At 39.1% G+C, this 20066-nt stretch overlaps 1 protein-coding gene across 3 annotated transcripts in view; it reads left to right on the plus strand.

The window, feature by feature from the left end:
* The window catches only part of RNF175 (ring finger protein 175), a 41182-nt gene that overhangs the window by 12617 nt on the left and 8499 nt on the right, over nucleotides 1–20066 (plus strand). For all 3 annotated transcript variants that reach the window (XM_064383803.1, XM_064383801.1, XM_064383802.1), the window contains exons 3-5: nucleotides 10356–10510; nucleotides 14945–15052; nucleotides 18043–18163. In XM_064383803.1, coding sequence (XP_064239873.1) covers nucleotides 10356–10510; nucleotides 14945–15052; nucleotides 18043–18163 — 384 coding nt within the window. The remainder of the gene's footprint in view (nucleotides 1–10355; nucleotides 10511–14944; nucleotides 15053–18042; nucleotides 18164–20066) is intronic.

Genomic DNA, 20066 nt, shown 5'->3' on the forward strand with positions numbered 1-20066 from the left:
TAGGAGAATTGCTTTAGCCCAAGAGTTCGAGACCATCTTGGGCAACAAAGTGACACCCTATCTCTCTAAAAAAAAAAAAAAATTAGCCAGATGTGGTGGCATGCATCTGTAGTCCCAGCTGCTTGGGAGGCTGAGGTGGAAGGATCTCTTGAGCCTAGGAGTTCAAAACCAGCTTGGGTAACATGATGAAACCCCATCTCTATAATTTTAAAATTAGCCAGGTATAGTGTCATGCTTCTGTAGTCCCAGCTAATCGAGAGGCTGAGATGGGAAAATCGCTTGAGCCTAGGAGGTCATTGCTGCAGTGAGCCATGCTCTCCCCACTGCACTCCAGCCTGGGCAACAGAGTAAGACTCTGCCTCAAAAACAGAAAGAAAGAAAGAAAAGGCATTACATAATGATAAAGGACTCAGTTATTCAAGAAGATATTTGTAATATGTATGCATCTAACAAAAGAGCATCAAATATATGAGACAAAAACTGATAGAACTCCAAAGAGAAATCAACAAATTGACCATTATAGTTAAAGATTTTAATACCTCTCTTTTACTAGTTGGTAGATCAAGCAGGCATAAAATTAATAAGGATAAAATTGACCTGAACAGTTCCATTCATCAGCTTATTCTAAATGACATTTATAGAATATTTCATCCAACATCAACAGAGTATATATTCTTCTTGAGATCACATGGAACATTCACCAAAATAGACCACATTCTGGGCCATAAAACACTCCAAAATAAATTTAAACAAATAGAAATTATACAATCTATGCTCTCAGACCACAATGAATTAAGCTAGAAATTAATAACAGAAAGATAGCAGGGAAAATTCAAAAATATTTGCAGATTAAATAACACAATACTAAGTAGCACATGGGTCAAAGAAGAGACTCCAGAGAAACTTTAAAATAATTTAACCTAAATGAAAATGAAAATACAACTTATCAAAATTTCTGGGATGCAGCAAAAGCAGTGCTTATAGGGAAATTCACAGCATTGAATGCATATATTAGAAAAGAAGAAAGATCTAAAATAATCTAAGAATCCACCTGAGGAAATTAGAGAGGAGTAATTTATGCCCACAACAAGCGAAAAGAAATAATAGAAATTTTGGCAAAAATTGATGAAATTAAAAATAGGAAATCAGTAGAGGAAACACAATGAAACCAAAAGCTGGTTCTTTGAAAAGATCAAAAAATTTGATAAAACTCTACCCAGACTAGCCAAGAAAAAAGAAAGAGAAAACACAAATTACTAATATTCTAAAAGAAAATGGCTTAGTGGTTCACACTTGTCATCCCAGCACTTGGGAGGCTGAGGTGGGAGGATCACTTGAGGCCAAGAGTTCAAGACCAGCCTGGGCAACATAAATGAAACCCCATCTCTACAGAAAATTTAAAAATTAGCCAGGCATCATGGCACGTGCCTGTAGTCCTAGGCAGGAGGATTGCTTAAGCCCAGGAATTAGAGGTTACAGTGAGCTATGATTGTGCCACTGCATTCCAGCCTGGATGACGAGGTAAGGCCCTGTTCCCCTAAAAAAAGAAAAAAGAAAATGGGATCATCATTACTAATCCCATGGACATAAAAAGAAAAGGCTACAGGCAATTCTGTGCCCACAAATTTGGATAAATGAGATGAAGTGGACTAATTTTTTGAAAGACACAAACTATACCAAAACTCACACAAGGAGATATAGATCATCTGAATAGGCCTATACCAATTTAAAATTTCAATCAATAATTAATAACCTTCAAAAAAAGAAAGCACCAGGCCCAGATATGTTCACTGTAAATTCCACCAAACAGTTAAAGAATAAATGATACCAGTTCTCTACAATATCTCCCAGAAAATAGAAACAGAAGGCGTACTTGCAAATTCATTCATTGAGGCCAGCATTAATTACCCTCATAGAAAAAAACAGATGAAGACATTACAAGAAAAGTAAACTATAGACCAAAATCTCTCAAAAACACAAATGCAAAAATCCTCATCAAAATATTAGCATGTCAAATCCAACAATGTATAAAATGAATTCTACATCACAATCAAGTGAGATTTACTCCAGAAAGGAAAGGCTGGCTCAACAATTAAAAATGAATTTATGTAATTAATCACATCAAGAAGCTAAAGAAGAAAGTCCTATGATCATATCAATAGATGCAGCAGAAGCATTTGACAAGGTCCAGCATGCAGCCATGTAAAACTCTCAATAAACTAGGAAAAAAAGGGAATTTCCCAACTTGATAAAGAGTAACTACAGAAAGCCTATAGCTAACATACTTAATGGTGAGAACTGGATGATTTCCCTCTAAGATAAGGAAGAAGGCAAGAATGTCCTGTCTCACCACTCCTATTTAACATTGTACAGGAAGTCCTTGCTAGTGAAGCAAGACAGGAAATAAAAGGCATACAGCTTAGAAAGAAAAAAATAAAACTGTCTTTGCAGATTACATCATGTCTGTATGGAAAATCTCAAAGAACCAACATAAAACTCATGGAAAAAATAAGTGATTATGGCAAGGTTGGAAGATACAAAGTAAATATACGAAAGTCGATTGTTACCAGTAATGAACCATTGGAATTTGAAATTAAAACACAATACCATTTACAGTTGCACCAAAGAAAAAAAATACTTAGGCATAAATCTATCAAAATATGTACAGGATCTATACAGAGAAAAGAGATATAAAATCAATGGGAAGATTACTCCATATTCATAGACTGGAATATTCAATATCATTAATATGTCCATTCTTCCTGACTTGATCTGTAGATTAAACACAATATCAACTAAGATCCCAGCAAGGTACTTTGTGTATATCAACAAACTGATTCCATAGTTTTTATGGAAAAGCAAAAGACCCACACTAGACAACACAACACTGAAAGACAAAGTTGGAGGACTGACACTGTTCAATTTCAAGATTTACTGTAAAGCTACAGTAATAAATATAGCATGGTACTGGTGAGAGAATAAACACATAGGTCAGTGGAACAGAATACAGAGCCCACAAATAGACCCCCAGACAAATACAGTCAACTGATTCATGACAAAAGAGCAAAGGCAATTCTATAGAGAAAGGACAGTCTTTCCAACAAATGGTGATGGAACAACTGGACTTTCATATGCAAAAAAAAAAAAAAAAAATAGACACAGACAGAGAACATACAATACACCTTTTAGAAAAATTAATTCAAAATGGATCTTAGGCCTAAATGTAAAATGCAAAACCATAAAACTTTGAGAAGATAACATAGGAAAAAAATCTAGGTTTACTTGTATTTAATGATGAGTTTTAAAATATGGTACCAAAAGCATAATCCGTGAGAGAAAATATTAATAAGGTAGATTTTATTGAAATTAAAAATTGCTATGGAAAAGATACTGTTAAGAGAATGAAAAGACAAGCCAGACTTGGAGAAAATATTTGCAAACACATATATCTGATAAAGGACTTATGTACAAACTATGCTTAAAACTCAACCACAAGAAAACAACTCATTAAAAATGGCAAAAGATCTGGATAAATGTATGGACTAATGTAATTAATTAATTCCTACCAAGAAAAACTTACAGATGGCAAATATGCATATGAAAGGAGCTCATCATCTCAGCGTTTGTCATTAGAGAAGACAATAATGAGGTAACACTACACACCTATTAAAATGGCTAAAATTCAAAAAATTGACAATATCAAATGCTGATGATGACATGGAGAAGCGGGAACTCTCATTATTGTTGGGAATGCAAATAATGGTAAAGCTATTTTTAAAGGCTGTTTGGCAGTCTCCCACAAAGCTAAACATAGGCTTACTATATAATCACTCTACTGGGTATTTACTCAGTTAAATTGAAAACCTACATTCACACAAAAACCTGCATGCAAATATTTACAGCACCTTTATTCATAATTGCCCAAAACTGGTAACAAGCAAGATATCCTTGAAAAGCTGGATAAATAAACTGTGGTGCATTCATGTGGCATACTATTCAATAATAAAAAGAAATAAGCTATCGTGCCCGGAAAAGACATGGATGAACCGTGGTGAAACAAGTCATGGTGAAGCAAACTAGTATGAAAAAGCTACATACTGTATAATTCCAATTATATGACATTCTGAAAACCACAAAACTATAGAGACAGTAAAATGATCAGTGGTTTGGGGAGAAGGGAGGAAAATAAATAGGTCAGGAATTTTAGAGTAGTAAAATTAATTTGTATAATATTGTATTTGTGGGTACAAGATATCATAATATGCATCTGTCAAATGACATAGACCTGTACAGCACAAAAAGTGGACTTTAAAATATGAACATTTTTAAGATCATTTGGAGGTGGGGGGATTCCAGGGAGAAATGCAGACTATGACAAGAGGATCTAACTGCGTTTAAAATATGCAAAACAACCTCACTGAAGGGTAGAGAGGAAAAATACCGTCCTAAGTAACTCTGGAAATGAGCAGAGTCTGTAAGACGAAGGCAAAAGGAACTGCACAAAAGCAGTACTCCACTTGATAAAACTGGTCCCTGTGGGGGTACAAGTTAACAATTACGATACTGCTGTCTATGTATACAGCAACTGAACAATTAAATAAATAGACCGCAGCTAGCGGGAGCCAGGTTACTTACTGTGGGAATGGGAGTTTACAGAAAAGCAAGGGGTGAAAGTTAGAAAAAAATAGGAAGTGCACTTATAGTAATATGTATAACAGCTTTGTACACTGAATGAATTATTACTTATGCATATTATCTTTACCCTGAAGGTATTATTTATTATAAAAGATTATTATTTTCACATTATTTATGCATAATTCAGATCATGTACTTAAAGAGGACATGGACTAATTCAAGAAGCTAAGAATATTTTCAGATACAACTTTTTTTTTTTTTCAGATGGAGTCTTGCTCTGTTGCTCAGCCTAGAGTATGGTGATGCCATCTTGGCTCACTGCAACCTCCGCCTCCCACGTTCAAGCAATTCTCCTGCCTTAGCCTCCTAAATAGCTGGGATTACAGTCACGCACCACTACACCCGGCTAATTTTTTTGTATTTTTAGTAGAGACAGGGTTTTACCATGTTGGTCAGGCTGATCTCGAACTCCTGACCTCGTGATCCACCTGCTTCGGCCTCCCAAAGTGCTGGGATTATAGGTGTGAGCCACCACGCCCGGCCCTCAGATACAACTTTTTAACAAGTATGTCCATCTTCTGAAGTGGTCCTTTAAATTTATCTAGATAGATTATGTTCTATGGTCTGTAGGAGCTGTGTACATCAGAGCAGCTTATTATAAATACCTAAAGCAAAGGAAATGGTTTATTTAGAAAATAAAGTACAGAAATATAACATTAACTGCTCCTATGTGATGTCAAAAGTAGAAAGAAGGTAGAAAATTCTTTTGTGTGAGATACTACTAAATACCTGGATGTTTTCAAATAGTCACATTTTTAGCACAGTATAGTCCAAGCATCTGGGTGTTTGGATTTTTCCCTTTCCAGCTGGTAATCTTGATATGTTGTAGATGTAGGCAAAGCCTCAAAGTTAAATGATTTCCAAATGCTTTGAACAGCATTTAACTAGAAATAAAATTTCATTCAACATCACCCTCTCCACCTTCTTTTATATGCACTTATTTTCCATATCTGCAGCAAGTAGACAGGAGAGTGCCAAAAAAGAATCTTTCTCCTGTTCCACAAATCAGTTAGAAGTCCTGATGACTACATCCCCAGAACTTGGGTTTCAGACACACTATTAACTTGCCTCAAAACAGTGCAAATAATTTTCCAGATTGCAGCATTGCTCTATTTAAATCAAACTTCCTGCCTATTAATAGCTGTGAAATACTAGAAAATATTACTGGGCCAATAAAGCATGTCTGCTCAAATCTTTTTAAAATGATGCAAGATACAAATACATACACACTTAAATACATATGTACATAACATTGCAGAATCTCCTTTAAGAGTTTAAATAACAACATCAGCCATCTAGATTGATGTGGAGATTTAAAAAAGTGAACCAACTGAATTTCTAAAGAACCTTTTTATGCCAAGATTCCATTTCCATACCCCTTGCTTCCTTCCTTCCTTCCTTCCTCTCCCCTCCTCCCCCTCCCCCTCCCCCTCCCCCTCCCCCTCCCCCTCCCCCTCCTCCTCCTCCTCCTCTCCTTCTGACAGGGTCTTGCTCTGTTGCCCAGGCTGGAATGCAGTGGCATAATGTCAGCTCACGGCAACCTCCGCTTCCCAGGTTCAAGCGACTCGCACACCTCAGCCACCCAAGTAGCTGGGACTCCAGGCCTGTGCCACCTCACCCAGCTACTTTTTGTATTTTTAGTAGAGATGGGGTTTCACCGTGTTGCTCAGGCTGGTCTCAAACTCCTGGCCTCAAGTAATTCATCCACCTTGGCCTCCCAAAGTGCTCAGATTACAGGTGTGAGTAACCACATGCCAGTTCATACTTTCTTCTTACTTGCTTTATAGTCACACTCTCCTTCATTGTCTTTTACTGATAGCAGGATTGTTTCCTGGGTATTTATTTTCATGATAATTTTCTGCTTACCTATGAGCATACCACTGCTCTCCCTCCACCATCCCACCACCTTCCCCCACACACAAATGATTACAGATTATTTGGGATTTGCAGTGCAAAGGAAATGAACACACATAATTTATTTTCTTTCCTTTATTTTTTTCTTTTTTTCTTTCTTTCCTTCCTTCCTTTTTTCTTTTTCTTTCCTTCTTTCTTTGAATATTGCACAGCCCATTCATCATTCTGTACAATTAGATAAATGAAAGATATCTTTGTTTTGGCTTGATCTGTAATTCTTTGCAGATTCATTATGTGCATGGCAACACGAAAAAAACATGGTACTTTTGGGCAGCATCTGATTCGTCAGAAAATTCCTCCTGCTCTGATACGTGGTTGGGGACAGCATGGGTGATGTGTTCCAGATGCATCCATTGCCAGTAGTGCAGATGTGTTTTATATGCACACGGCCAGATGGTGACCCCTCTGGCATTATTAATGTGTTCCAGATGCCAGGCTTCCTTCTTTGCATGTATGTGCCTCGATTGCACATATTTCATGTGTTTATTTATGAGGGGCAGCATTCCTTAATTTCATATATGGCAGTTAGTATTTAAAAGGAGAACTTTTAGCTGCACTGGAAATTGATAAAGAGTCTTTTAAATTGCTATGAAATGTGGCTCTCATTTCAAAATGACTACCAATGTGATCGTTGAATTCACAGAGCAAATTTTTGAATTTTCTCTTCATATGTTGAGAAAATAGGGTGCTGGGTTACATTTTAAAGATAGTTAAGAAATAAAATATTTGCATTCTTTATATATTCTAATGATTTTTTGCTCTCTTTTCCTTTTTGATCTCCAAAGTCTATTTTTAAAAGTACGATGTCTGTACATTGAACATTGTTATTCACTATCAATTAAATCTAGGTATCAAGAAAAATTTGAGGTCTTCTGGAAATTACTCATACTTATAGATCTATAGGAAGAGAACTGGTTTTATTAAAATATAATCCAGCTGTAGCTCCAAACTATCATGGATTGTAACTCCATGGATTAGAAGAAATTTATTAGTCTTATATTTTGGGTTAGGTCTAAAGTACAAAATATGAGGGCATAGTAGTTCCACTGAATTAAAATGAACCAACTCAACTTTTTATTTTAAAAAACTTCAGTATTTTTATGAGGAAATGTAAAAAATTAGTCACATTCTTAAAATAGAAAGATGAAAAATGCAAATGACAGATGATCAGACTTTGAAAGATGCAGTTCATGTCCATCTTCTTTTTTACTATCAGAAGTAATGAACTTTTAAGTCAGCAAATGTATAATTTATGATAGAGAACTATCTCCAGAATCAGCTTACAGAAAATAAATGACCAATATGCTGATGAGATTTTTGTTAAGATGCTACGTACTTTTTTTTTTTTAAAGACAGAGTCTAATTCTGTCACCCTTTTAAGGTACAATGGCATGATCTCAACTCACTGCAGCCTTGACCTCAAGGGCTCAGGTGGTCCTCCCACCTCAGCCTCCTAAGTAGCTGGAACTACAGGCGCATACCACCATGCCTGCCTAATTTTTGTAGAGACAGGGTTTGGCCATGTTGCCCAGGCTGGTCTCAAACTCCTGAGCTCAAGCAATCCATCCACCCCAGCCTCCCAAAGTGCTGGGATTACAGGCAGGAGCCACCACACCTGGCCATTGTGCTGCACACTTTTACTATCAATAGCAGAGGGTCAAAGTTGCTAATGCTGAATGCTTAAGTAAGCACATCTTGAGTCTTGGTTACTTACCATGTGGTTTCAGGTCCTCTTGAAAACTATTCTACTTCCTTAAGTAAAGCCTGTTTTTCTATTTGTGTATGTATATTTATCTTAATTTCATAAAGGTGCTAACTCATTCATTTTCCACACCCACAAAATAGGATGGAAAATTAAAGCAGTTTTCTGATAAATGGAGGCAAGAGTAAAGAGTATTTTCTTTTCCCTGAAAGTATTCCTTGAAGTTAAAAAAACAAAAAAGTAAGTTATAGGATTTGTTCCCGAACTCCTCAGATACTCACCTCAGACTTGCTCTGTGTGTGCTTTCGTTCAAGTGCATATTGACGATAACAACTCTAGGGTTCTCTGAAAGAAGATTCAGAGCAATTCTAAGAAGACTTCAGATCATTTATGAGGATGAAGCAATCAAAGGAAAATGTTGAGCCTGGGAAATGTCTTCTTACCTGACATTGAAAGAAGAATGGCTGTGGCCTTGCCTTCTCATTTATTTTTATTTCTTTAACTTTTTTGAGACGGAGTCTAGCACTGTCTCTGGAGCTGGAATGTAGTGGCACGATCTTGGTTCACTGCAACCTCTGCCTCTCAGGTTCAAGCGATTCTCCTGCCTCAGCCTCCCAAGTAGCTGGGATTACAGGCTCCCGCCACCATGTCCAGCTAATTTTTTTTGTATTTTTAGTAGAGAGGGAATTTCACTATGTTGGCCAGGCTGGTCTCAAACTCCTGACTTCATGATCCGCCCACCTTGGCCTCCCAAAGTGCTGGGATTTCAGGCATTAGTCACTGCACCCAGCCCACCTTTCTCATTTATATCTTGAAGTCCTGTCCAAGAGATTTGGTTATTGACCTTAGACTATTACCAAGACGTATTTAAAGGATCCAGCAATGTATCCATAGACTCTTTTGTTCCAAGCCTCCCTTTTCTGTTGCAAAGATTGAGAAGGTAAAGAAAATAAACGGCAGCAGCCTTTTTAATACTCAGGATGATGAATATGCAATAAGTGAGCTCTAACCACTCTTCCCACATTGCTGGCAGACTTCATTAATTGATCATAAGACTCTACCACTAAACCAGGATCCGGCTCAGTATCCTCAACAGAGCACTGCAGAGTGCCACTAAAAATTAGTTAACGTCCACCCTTGAGACAAAAACCTCTTTGCCACTCCCCTTATATTCATTCTGAGCAAATAATAGGTGGTTAGTCTGAATTCAGAAAAACATAAAAGACCAAAGGATATTGCTATTGATTAAGGCCATCTGCTTTTCCCAAGAGGGGTGACTAGCTGGTATTAGGCCTGCTTCAAAGAGTAGGAGTGTGGCTATGGTAGCCATATCACTTCAGTGACCCACAGACAGTCAATTCACTGTACCCTGCTCCCTGACCTATGGGAAAGGGACCAGATTAAAGGGCCCTCTGAAGGCTACTTGGACTCAGGTCAATGGCATAGGCCACAAAGGGTTTATGCACCAAAGAAACAGGAAACCTTGCTGAGTGCCCTGGGACTGCAGGCAGAAGACATCCCAGGGGCTGCTCTGAAACTCTGACCTCCACTTCCTCCTTTGACATTGCTGTCACTTTCACATGGGCACATGATAGTAACAAAGCCCCTGGGCTCTGTGTAGTGCAGTGTGGTTTTCAGAGTGCTTTCCATTCCTGATCTCGTTTGAACCCCACCTCAGTCAGCGCAGGGAAGCAGTGCAATTATCGGTACCCCCAATTATACAACTGAAGTGAGGCTCTCTTGTCCAAAATCACATCGCTGTGGAGGCCCCAAAGACCTTTCATCTAAAATAGTCAGATGAAAGGAAGTGACAGAAGACAGGCATTTTGGATTGTTTCCCATTTGAATTTTCAGATAATTGTGCCCATACTCTCCATAGCCTGGCCTGTCTAGGGAAGCTGACAGTTTGATGGTGAACCAGTTGCGTGGTACAAACATGGTGGTGAAGGTGGTTCTCCCAGAGATGCTTCGGACTCATTTAATAATGGAGACGCCATTCAGGCACTTGGTCATTGAAAGAGACTTCTGTTCATTTCTCTCACAGCTGGTGACCTTGTTGCAGATGTGGGTTGTCCCTTTATATTTCACGATAAAACTATACTGGTGGCGGTTTCTGTCTATGTGGGGGATGTTCTCCGTTATTACCAGTTACATCCTCTTCGGAGCTACTCGAAAACCCCTCTCTGGGAGGACACCACGGTACGTATTCCATACATTCCTTCCCTAGGATCCCCTTTATTTTATATATTAAAAAGCATATTTGATTGCCATTTTCCTGAGTTGGGGGGAGGTTACACTTCTTTTATGTATCTTTTACCTTTGGTAGCAAAACTATTGAGAAATTAGCTACACTACTGTTAGTTTGCCTTCATTATTTAATGGTAATTCAGATATGCATGTAAAATTTATTACCTCAAATATTAGCTAGTGAAAAGCAGAAGAGAAGTGAAACTACTCTTTAAAATTTCTAGAGCGTTTTTGCATATTTATTTTTAGCTCGGCATTTTACTTCATTCCTATCACACATTTTAAAATAGAGCAAGAGTTGAAAGTTGTGTTTCAACCTGAAAAAATATAATAAATCATAAGTCATGGACAACTTATTATTCTAATAACAAATGATGCTTTAATATTCCAGTGGTCACTTTAATTACCACTGTCAGCCTCTGAAGATTTGTATAACTCCATTGTATCATTCACAAATCTTTCCAAAGTGCTTATCACATGCTGCACCACAGGCTTGCTTTCGCCCTCTCTGTTCTGTGTGTAAAATCTGAAACCTCATCAACATAAAATTGGAATGAGATAAAATGTGTAAAATTTAAAATAGCAACAAAACAATGCTAAATTTGACCTTTTGGGAGAATAAATTATAAACTCCAGTGAAATACTTTTATGATTATTTAGACATTTGTTTTCACCCTCTAAAAATGTAGGAAACATGCATGTCAACTTTTCCTTCAAGTTTGGAGAAGGAATCCAGTGAGAAATCGGATAAATAAATGTGATGATAAAAATGGAAATCCAAATACTGAATTCATGTTATGACTATTTTAGTTTAGTTCTGCTTTGGGAAGAGGTTTGGGGTGGTGGTAGGAGACCTTATAAACTGGCCAGTTTGGGGTCTTGGACAGCCCTTGTAGTGTCTGGCTTACCAGTCAGCAAAGTGAGCATATGGTACCTTTCTCCTTCTTAGAAAATATTCTGTTATTTAAGATTTGTGAAAGTGCTCTGAGTTTGGGATGAATCAAAATGTGCTTGTTTTCATCCCCTGGATATAATCTATATTGTATTTCTGTAAGAATGGTTCGCCTTTCCACTGTATAATGAATTACCCTACCTAAAGGCAGTGTTTTTGCACACATCAGTTCATGCAATGCAGAGGAATTTTATTATAAGAAATACCCAATGCTGCCTCATTACCCTTTATGCCTTGTATATGTCTCTTTCCCATGCCCAAAGCATGTCCTCTCAGTGTCTTCCTGCCTCCACAACTCCAAGCCCTGCAGGATAGTCTAAGAGCCAAGAGGCTTCACTGACATTGTAAAGCAAACTCAGCTGCCATTTGAAAGGACAACAGTGAGCAAGGTGAAGTAGGCCCTCTTCTAGACGAGTAGTCAGGATAGAGCTCCCATACATAAGAGGCAATAATAGGCCCCAGAATCATCATGGATCTTTGCTTAATTATTGTATTACAGGTGAGTCACATTTTAGCTATCTTCCATTTGGAAGGAGAGGATTTCATTACAGGCTAGGGGAGCTGGGTGAAGAAATCAGCATTGCTGTAGAAGGCAGACCCAAGAGTAGTGGTCTCCAGCACCAGCAGTTTAAAGCCTGCTGTTCCTCTTTAAGAGCACATCAAGCTCTTGTTTCAGGTTAGAGTACCCAGAGAAGGGGAAGTGAGTTTCCTCTCAACTACAGTTGGTTTGTCTGGCAAGTAGTGAAGATCAAACTCAGAAATAAGCCACACATGCGGTGGCTCATGCCTGTAATCCCAGCACTTTGGGTGGCCAAGGTGGTTGGATCAGGGAAGCCTAAAGTCAGGAGTTCGAGACCAGCCTGGCCAACATAGTGAAGCCCCATCTCTACTAAAAATACAAAAATTAGGCGGGCATGATGGCGGGTGCCTGTAATCCCAGCTACTCGGGAGGCTGACACAGCAGAATCACTTGAACCCGGAGGCAAAGGTTACTGTGAGCCAAGATCGTGCCATTGCATTCCAGCCTGGGCGACAGAGCAAGATTCCACCTTAAAAAAAAAAAAAAAAAAAAAAAAGAGGCCACAAGCTACACACTAGCCACAGAGAGCTGGGCTTGATTTGATCAGCTTTCCTGTTGGAGGAAATCCAGCCCAAGGCCAGCTTTCCTTTTGGAGGCTGCTCTGAAACAGTTGCACAATCTCCTATCTGGCTTATCTGCCTTACAGTGTTAAGTCTTGGTAGGAAGGAAGTTCTGAACTCTACTGTTCCTGAAAACAGTTACCCCCAGTAAGCAGGAAAATGGCAGAAAGGGAGCTTGAGATTTGGAAAATCGAACACATCCATAACAATGATATGACATATTGAGCATTTAATGTGCCAAGTCAATAAACATCAATACATTAGCTCACACAATCTTCAGAACAACTTTAGGAGCTAGTGTTATCATCCTCACATTATAAATGAGGCATGCCAAGTAAATTAACCCAAGTCCCATAGGCAGTAAGCAGCAAAGTCCTGAATCAGACCAAAGAACTACTTGACTGCAAAGCTCCTGCTCCCAAAAGCATGCTATGGCTTAATTAATTCAACAAACTGCTCTGCACAGAGAAACCCTGCAGTGTAAAGGTTATTTTTCCTGGAACATCTCTAATGCTGACAGAAGTTTGAGAGAGGTCCCTTAAGGCAGGGAGATGGGTCACCAAGTCTGTATGCAGTTTAAGGAACCATATTCTGGTACTGGCAGGTGTTGGGGACCCAATAGAGGGGACCTTCTCAGAGCTTGCCTGTTTCTCCGTCATCACCACTTTTAGCAACATAAACTTCCGCCTTGATCTGGCTGCCCTGAGCAATGATCTAAGCTGCTAGCACTGACAAATGAAAAGAACTCATGGCTCAAGAGTCACTGTGGCAGAAAGACCCCAAAAGCCTTCTCTGGCTTCCTTTTGAGGCCACACAGCCTCACGGTAATTTAAGCCAATTTATGCAGCCCATGCAAATTTCTGTGTCAGTGTAGTTCACCCCTGCCTACTCCCCCAAGGGGCAAGATCACACCTGTGTAGAGGAGGTGGCAGCACAGATGGCCCCTTAATATCAGATGCTTAAAGTGCAGAGAGCATTTCACTATAGAAGTGATGTATATGACAACTCATTTCACGGGCTAGCCCACAACCCATTTAAACCATAATGTTCAGAAGGTCCCTTGTGACTGGAACTCAATGAAATAGAGCACCTATTAAAATCATATTGAAACCTTATGCTAGTAATATCATAGATCTTAAGCATTTAGTACCATGGCTCCAACAGGGAGTGATCTGGGGAAGGTGAGAGAGTTGGAGACAGGGCTCAGGGATTGGGGGCAAGAGGGCGGGGCTAAATCTCTGGAGCAAGACTCTCAATGCAGTTTGGGGTGAAAGGCAGGAAAAAGACTCCAAGAGGATGTGCAGGGAAAGGGTTGTGAGGCAAACAGGGCCTTCTGCCATTGCACACCCTTGTAAGCAGCATTCCAGCCACCTCTTCATTTTCTTTGAGCAACAAAGATAAGCCCCCAGCTTTTCCATCCACCACCTCTTATACCAATGGGCATAGCTCCTCTGCTGTGGCCCACCAGCAATGGAACTGGGCTCCCAACCTCTTCCCCCATCCTCCTAGACATGAAGCTGTCACATGGTCCTTCTTGTAGTTTTTTTCTAAGGGCCTTTACTGTTAGTGCAGAAGGAAACCAGCAGAGGGGAGGGCTTCCTTCTAGATTCTCTCCACTCACCCTCCATCCTCATCCTTTCCTTCTCCACTTAGACCCTTGGGAAGAAGGAAAGGCCTTGGAAGGTCACAATGGGTGCTGGAGTACACGCAGGACCCTTCCGCACAGCAGAAGGAAATAGGCCAGAGCTCTCACACATTTCACGCCCTGGGCTATGGGAGGGCTGTTTGTGTGGAGGAGAAATGGGATGAGTGCTGGGTCACTGCTGATGATATCTGTACTTGGGCAGTGGGGCGGGGGAGAGGCAGCAGAACAAAGGGAAGAAAAACTCCCGGGTAAGAAGGTCTGGACTCCCCTTTGACTTTTCATCTCACTTTTTGTTCACCTCTAAGACACTCCTGCTAAAACCACTCCAGGTTAACCCTAGGACCAAATGAGAAGGGGGCAGTGTGGGGAGGCAGGGGTGCAGAAAGATTAACCATTCCTGAAGGCTATTTTTAAGTGAAGCATGTGAGGGATGCAGACAAATTTAAAAAGAATTCACATATGCATATACACAGAAACACATGAGCATGATAGCACTATTCATAGAATGCTTATTGTTATATACATCTGTGTTCTGTGTGTTATAAATATAATTTTAGAAAGTAAAAACTGATTTATAAGTCTTTGAAAGAGACAAAATATTTTATAATATTACCATGCTCTGTTTTTTTCCCCATTTTTCACTCCACAGATTGGTCTACAAATGGTTTCTTCTGATCTACAAACTCAGCTATGCATTTGGTGTTGTGGGTTACTTGGTGATCATGTTTACAAGGTGTGGATTCAATCTGTTTTTCAAGTAAGTATCTCCAATTAAGACATTAATATCTCCAAGTAGTTGCTTGGAGCACTCACCCGGTCATGTTCTCTCAATCCGGAAGCATTTGGCACTACAATTTTCCATGCACCATGTTTTATAGTAGATATCCACACATAGTTTTGTCTAGGGAAAAGCAATAGAAAGGGAAGAAAGGATCACCCTACAAAATATTTTTTTTTAAATTAGGACCTTTAAGGAGATTTATATTTGGTCTGCAAATTTAAAAGATTACTATTAACAGTAGACCTATAATTGTGCTACAGTAATTCTTACTGAACTATAAATTTCTCTTCTACATAATTCTCAAGTGCCTAGATCTCCTTTTATATTTATCTTCTTATCTAAAATCTCTAGAATTATGTTGTCCAATATAGTAGCCACTAGCTCATGTGACTACTGAACACCTAAAAGTATAAAATACATACTGAATTTCAAAGACTTACATAAAAACATTTTTATATCAATTACATTTTGAAAGGATAGTATTTAAATGTATTGGTGAGATCATCTGTTTTTTTAAATTTTTAAATGCAGCTACCAGAAAATTTTAAATTATATTTGTGGCTGTATTTCCATTGGACAGCAGCTCTCTTGAATTTAATTTCTGATATTCATGAAACGTCTTGCGTTGGGGATAGCTGGAAAAGTAGGAAAAGTGAGTGCTTAGAAATTGCAAGAGACTGGGTGCTGTGGCTCATGCCTGTAATCCCAGCTACTTGGGAGGCAGAAGTGGGAGGATTGCTTGAGGCCAGGAGTTCAAGACCAGCCTGGGCAACATGGCCAGACCTCGTCTGAACAAAAATTTTAATTGGAAAAAATATATAAGCTGGGAAACCAAATAAACAAATAAAAAAGATTTGAAGGATAGAAAACATGTCAATATCTATTGTTTAATAGAGGGGAGTTTTAAAAAAGAAATTGAAAGAGAAATAAAGGTATAAAAGAGCTAGAAAGTCTGGGGAGAGATAAAGGAAGCTGAGATAATCACATCTTTGACTAAGAGCTATGCTCCCACTTAAGGTGGTTGCTGAGACATGCTGTTGATGGCATTCTCACAGGCACAACTGAGGCTGAGTAACCAGCCCGTGTCTTGGAAAGGGGACTGAAGCCATACTACACGTACAGCTATAGAAAGCAGCTCAAATACAAATTCCCCAGAATAGCTCTCACATCGAAGTTACTCCAAACTTCCGGGACCATAACTGAAACTGAACAGCAGAGATCATCAACCCTTTACTCAGAAAATAAGAAAGGCAATTGGATGGAGAGTCAGCCCTTGGGGAAAGGGCTCTTCCTATGGCAGCATAGCAATCTGATTTTATAAGCATTTTATAAAGCTTTCAGAATGGGAGCAGCTAACATTTTCTAGCAGGAAAGGGGTGGAAAGTAACTGTACAGATCTATTACTGCTAGGTTAGGAAATAGACACTGTAATGTCTATTTTAACATACTGTCTATACTGGTTTATTCTGGTGAATGTAAAATACTCATAAGGATTTTTATGAAATCACTGGGAACTATAGCTGTTCCAAGACTGTTACCTCATAAGATTTCACGATCCTTATTCATGAATTTTCCTACAGTAAGGCATACCAAGAACTTAACCCTTTAGAAAAGGAACTATTTTGTTTCACTACTTGAAGATTATCATTGTATTAAGCTTTTTTCCTAGGTAGCCACGAGTGTGTTACTGTACTTTTCAATCAATAAAATTATAAATACTTCCTGGATATGAAGGGAAGATACTCCTCATTTCCCCCACTGTCCACATTCTCAGATATACCCAGACAAATCCTGAAAGGATGCAGCTACCACCTATGTTGGAAGTCTCAGTTCACATCACCAAAAAATCTGTACCTTCTAAATCTACAAAGCTCTCCACATTTACCATTTCTTCCTACAATGAACAGAAAACAAAAGTAGGTTTTAGAGATGGACTGCCCAACTCTTGTCCACACTTTCCTCCCTTTCCTGAATCAGTCAGAACCACCAAGGCTCACCACTGGTGTTTGAGATTGTTTTATAGATACAGCAAACCAAATATGCAATTATTTAGATTCATAAATTAAATTTAGGGCAAATCATTCACTTTTAAAAGAGATCTTTCCCTTAAGAAAAAAAAAACTGGGCGGGGGGATGATCATAAAGAATCCTGGTGTAATTGAAACATGATTCAACTTGCAAAAAGTTTTTTTCAGTTAATACATAGCAACTCTGGCATGGTAACCAAGGGCTTCAGAATGTGAGCTTGCTTTGTGGCTTTGTGAGGTACCAATTGCTGCATCAAGCAAATAATGTTTTCTAAGTCTCCATGTTTTCACATGCAAAGTGGGGCTGATAATATCTATCTCAAGCACTTGTTAGGAAAGATCAGCGGAAAGAATTTTATAAAATCTAAGTTCTACAGCAGACATACTCAATCCTTGCTGTATTAAAGAATCAATCACTTGACAAGCTCTTTAAAAATACTGCTGTCCAGACCCCACCCTGGATCAACTAAACTCCAGTCCTTGGTGGTTGGCCCATGTGTCAAGGGTCTTTTAAATCTTCCCAGGTGATTCTAATCTATGTTTAGGGCTGAGAACTTTTGCTCTAGTGGTTCTTAATGTTAGCTGCCCATTGGAGTTACTGGGGTGTGGCCTGGAGATGGAAACTGCTATAAGCTGCTGAGGTCTACCTGAAGCTGAGCCTGAAACCACTGGTCTGAATGAGCTTGTCTAGGCACTGCGGCCCTCAGAAGCGCTTGAAGGCTATCTCAAGAATTCCTTTGTCCAGTCGGCACTGAGTGCTACAGTTTGAGGGAAATTTAGAGAATTGTAAATTCTTTAAGGAAACAAAAATCAAACAAATAAATAGAAAAAAAATTACCACAAGGTTCTCTTAGATGCTATCACAGGAAATATTTTCCGAACTCCAGCTGTTTAGAAATATGCCACATTCTTATTTCCTTATACTGCTGTTTTCAATAGAATCAAAGCTAGAGATTCCATGGATTTTGGCATTGTGTCTTTGTTCTATGGCCTCTACTATGGAGTAATGGGGACAGACTTTGCCGAGATCTGCTCAGACTACATGGCTTCCACCATAGGGGTAAGTGCTGCTTTCATTCTCTGAAACCATTTATGACACATGGAGAAATGGGAGACTCATCTTATGTGTCTGCATCCATTTTCAGAAATAAATAAGTCTTTCTCCATATACTGATTATCGTTTCCTTTGGAACTATTTTGGTTTACCTAGCCCACTGCTCCCTGGATTCTCCTTGCATCAAAAACATTCTTTGTTGATTAATTGGAAAATACATGTCTTATGCATATAGAATACTTGTGAAATAAGGCATCTGTTAAAATAAAATATGTGAATTATTTGTGTTATTGTATCTAGCATACTCCAATTGCCAACATTTAAGGATTAGTAAAACATTAAGAATAATCATAACCTTTTAGCTCTGTCTGAAACCCTGCCTTATGCAAATAAAACTATATTTGATGCTGCATAAAACAGTTCAGAATCAACAGTGCCTCTGGGTAATACTTATCATAAATACCAGTTACATTATATAGCATCCGAAGAAGTAGAAGATACAAAAAGTGTGCTAGATATATTCTGACTCTATATCGTTACCTAGAATATTTTTATTCCCTAACAGTTGTTTTTCTTTTCTTTCATTGAATTCTTTTAAGATTAAAATTCAGAATGGACTTAATTTCTAGTTAGATGTATTCCTGATTCAGGTATCAGGGGCATTTATCTGTGTCTGACTCATGCATATATCTTAAAAACTTACAAACTAAGGGCTCTAGGGATGACTTAGTAGTTTCAAGAATTCCACATCTCTGTCCTCTGTGTCTCTTGGTACACAGACAGATGTGACGTACAAAAACCACTATAAAGCAAAGACATGGAAACAACCCAAATGCCCATCAATGTTAGACTGGATAAAGACAGTGTGGTATATGTACACCATGGAATACTATGCAGCCATAAAAAGGGATGAGATCATGTCCTTTTCAAGGACATGGATGGAACTAGAAGCCATATCCTCAGCAAACTAACACAGGAACAGAAAACCAAACACTGCCTGTTCTCACTTGCACATAGGAGCTGAACAATGAGAACACATGGACACAGGGAGGGGAACAACGTACACTGGGGACTGTTGGGGGAGGGGGAGAGAGAGCCAGGTACTAAGACCCAATAGCTGGCTGGGCATGGTGGCTTATGCCTGTAATCACAGCACTTTAGGAGACCAAGGTGGGCGGATCACGAGGTCAGGAGTTCAAGACCAGTCTGGCCAATATAGTGAAACCCCATCTCTACTAAAAATACAAAAAAATAAATAAATAAATAAGACCAATAGTTAATGCATGTGGGTCTTAATACCTAGCTGATGGGTTGATAGATGCAGCAAACCACCATGGCACACATTTACCTATGTAACAAACCTACATGTGTGTTCCAGAACTTTAAATTAAATTTAAAAAAAGGAAGAAGGCTGGGCATGGTGGCTCATGTCTGTAATCCTAGCACTCTGGGAGGCTGAGGCGGTTGGATCATAAGGTCAGGAGTTTGAGAACAGCCTGACCAACATGGTGAAACCCTGTCAATACTAAAAATACAAAAATTAGCCAGGCATGGTGGCACATGCCTGTAATCCCAGCTACTCAGGAGGCTGAGGCAGAAGAATCGCTTGAACCTGGGAGGTGGAGGTTGCAGTGAGCCAAGATTGCGCCACTACGCTCCAGCCTGGATGACAGAGCGAGACCCTATCTCAAAAAAAAAGAAGAAAAAAGAAAGAAGGAAGGAAGGAAGGAAAAACAGTGTAAGTATCAAGAAAAGGGTGAACTTTTGGACTGTTGTCTCCATTTCTGGAGCAGGACCTAAGTGGCTATGACCGTGACTTCCTCCCCACCACATTTGTCCTTCGCTACACCATAGGCTCTATCTTACTCTTTTCCTAAAGCCTGCAGCCCAAATTCTGTGGTGAAATGCT

This window comes from Aotus nancymaae, unplaced genomic scaffold, assembly GCF_030222135.1.
Source record: "Aotus nancymaae isolate 86718 unplaced genomic scaffold, 86718_ANA_hifiasm-v0.15.2.pri h1tg000033l, whole genome shotgun sequence".
NCBI lineage: Eukaryota > Metazoa > Chordata > Mammalia > Primates > Aotidae > Aotus > Aotus nancymaae.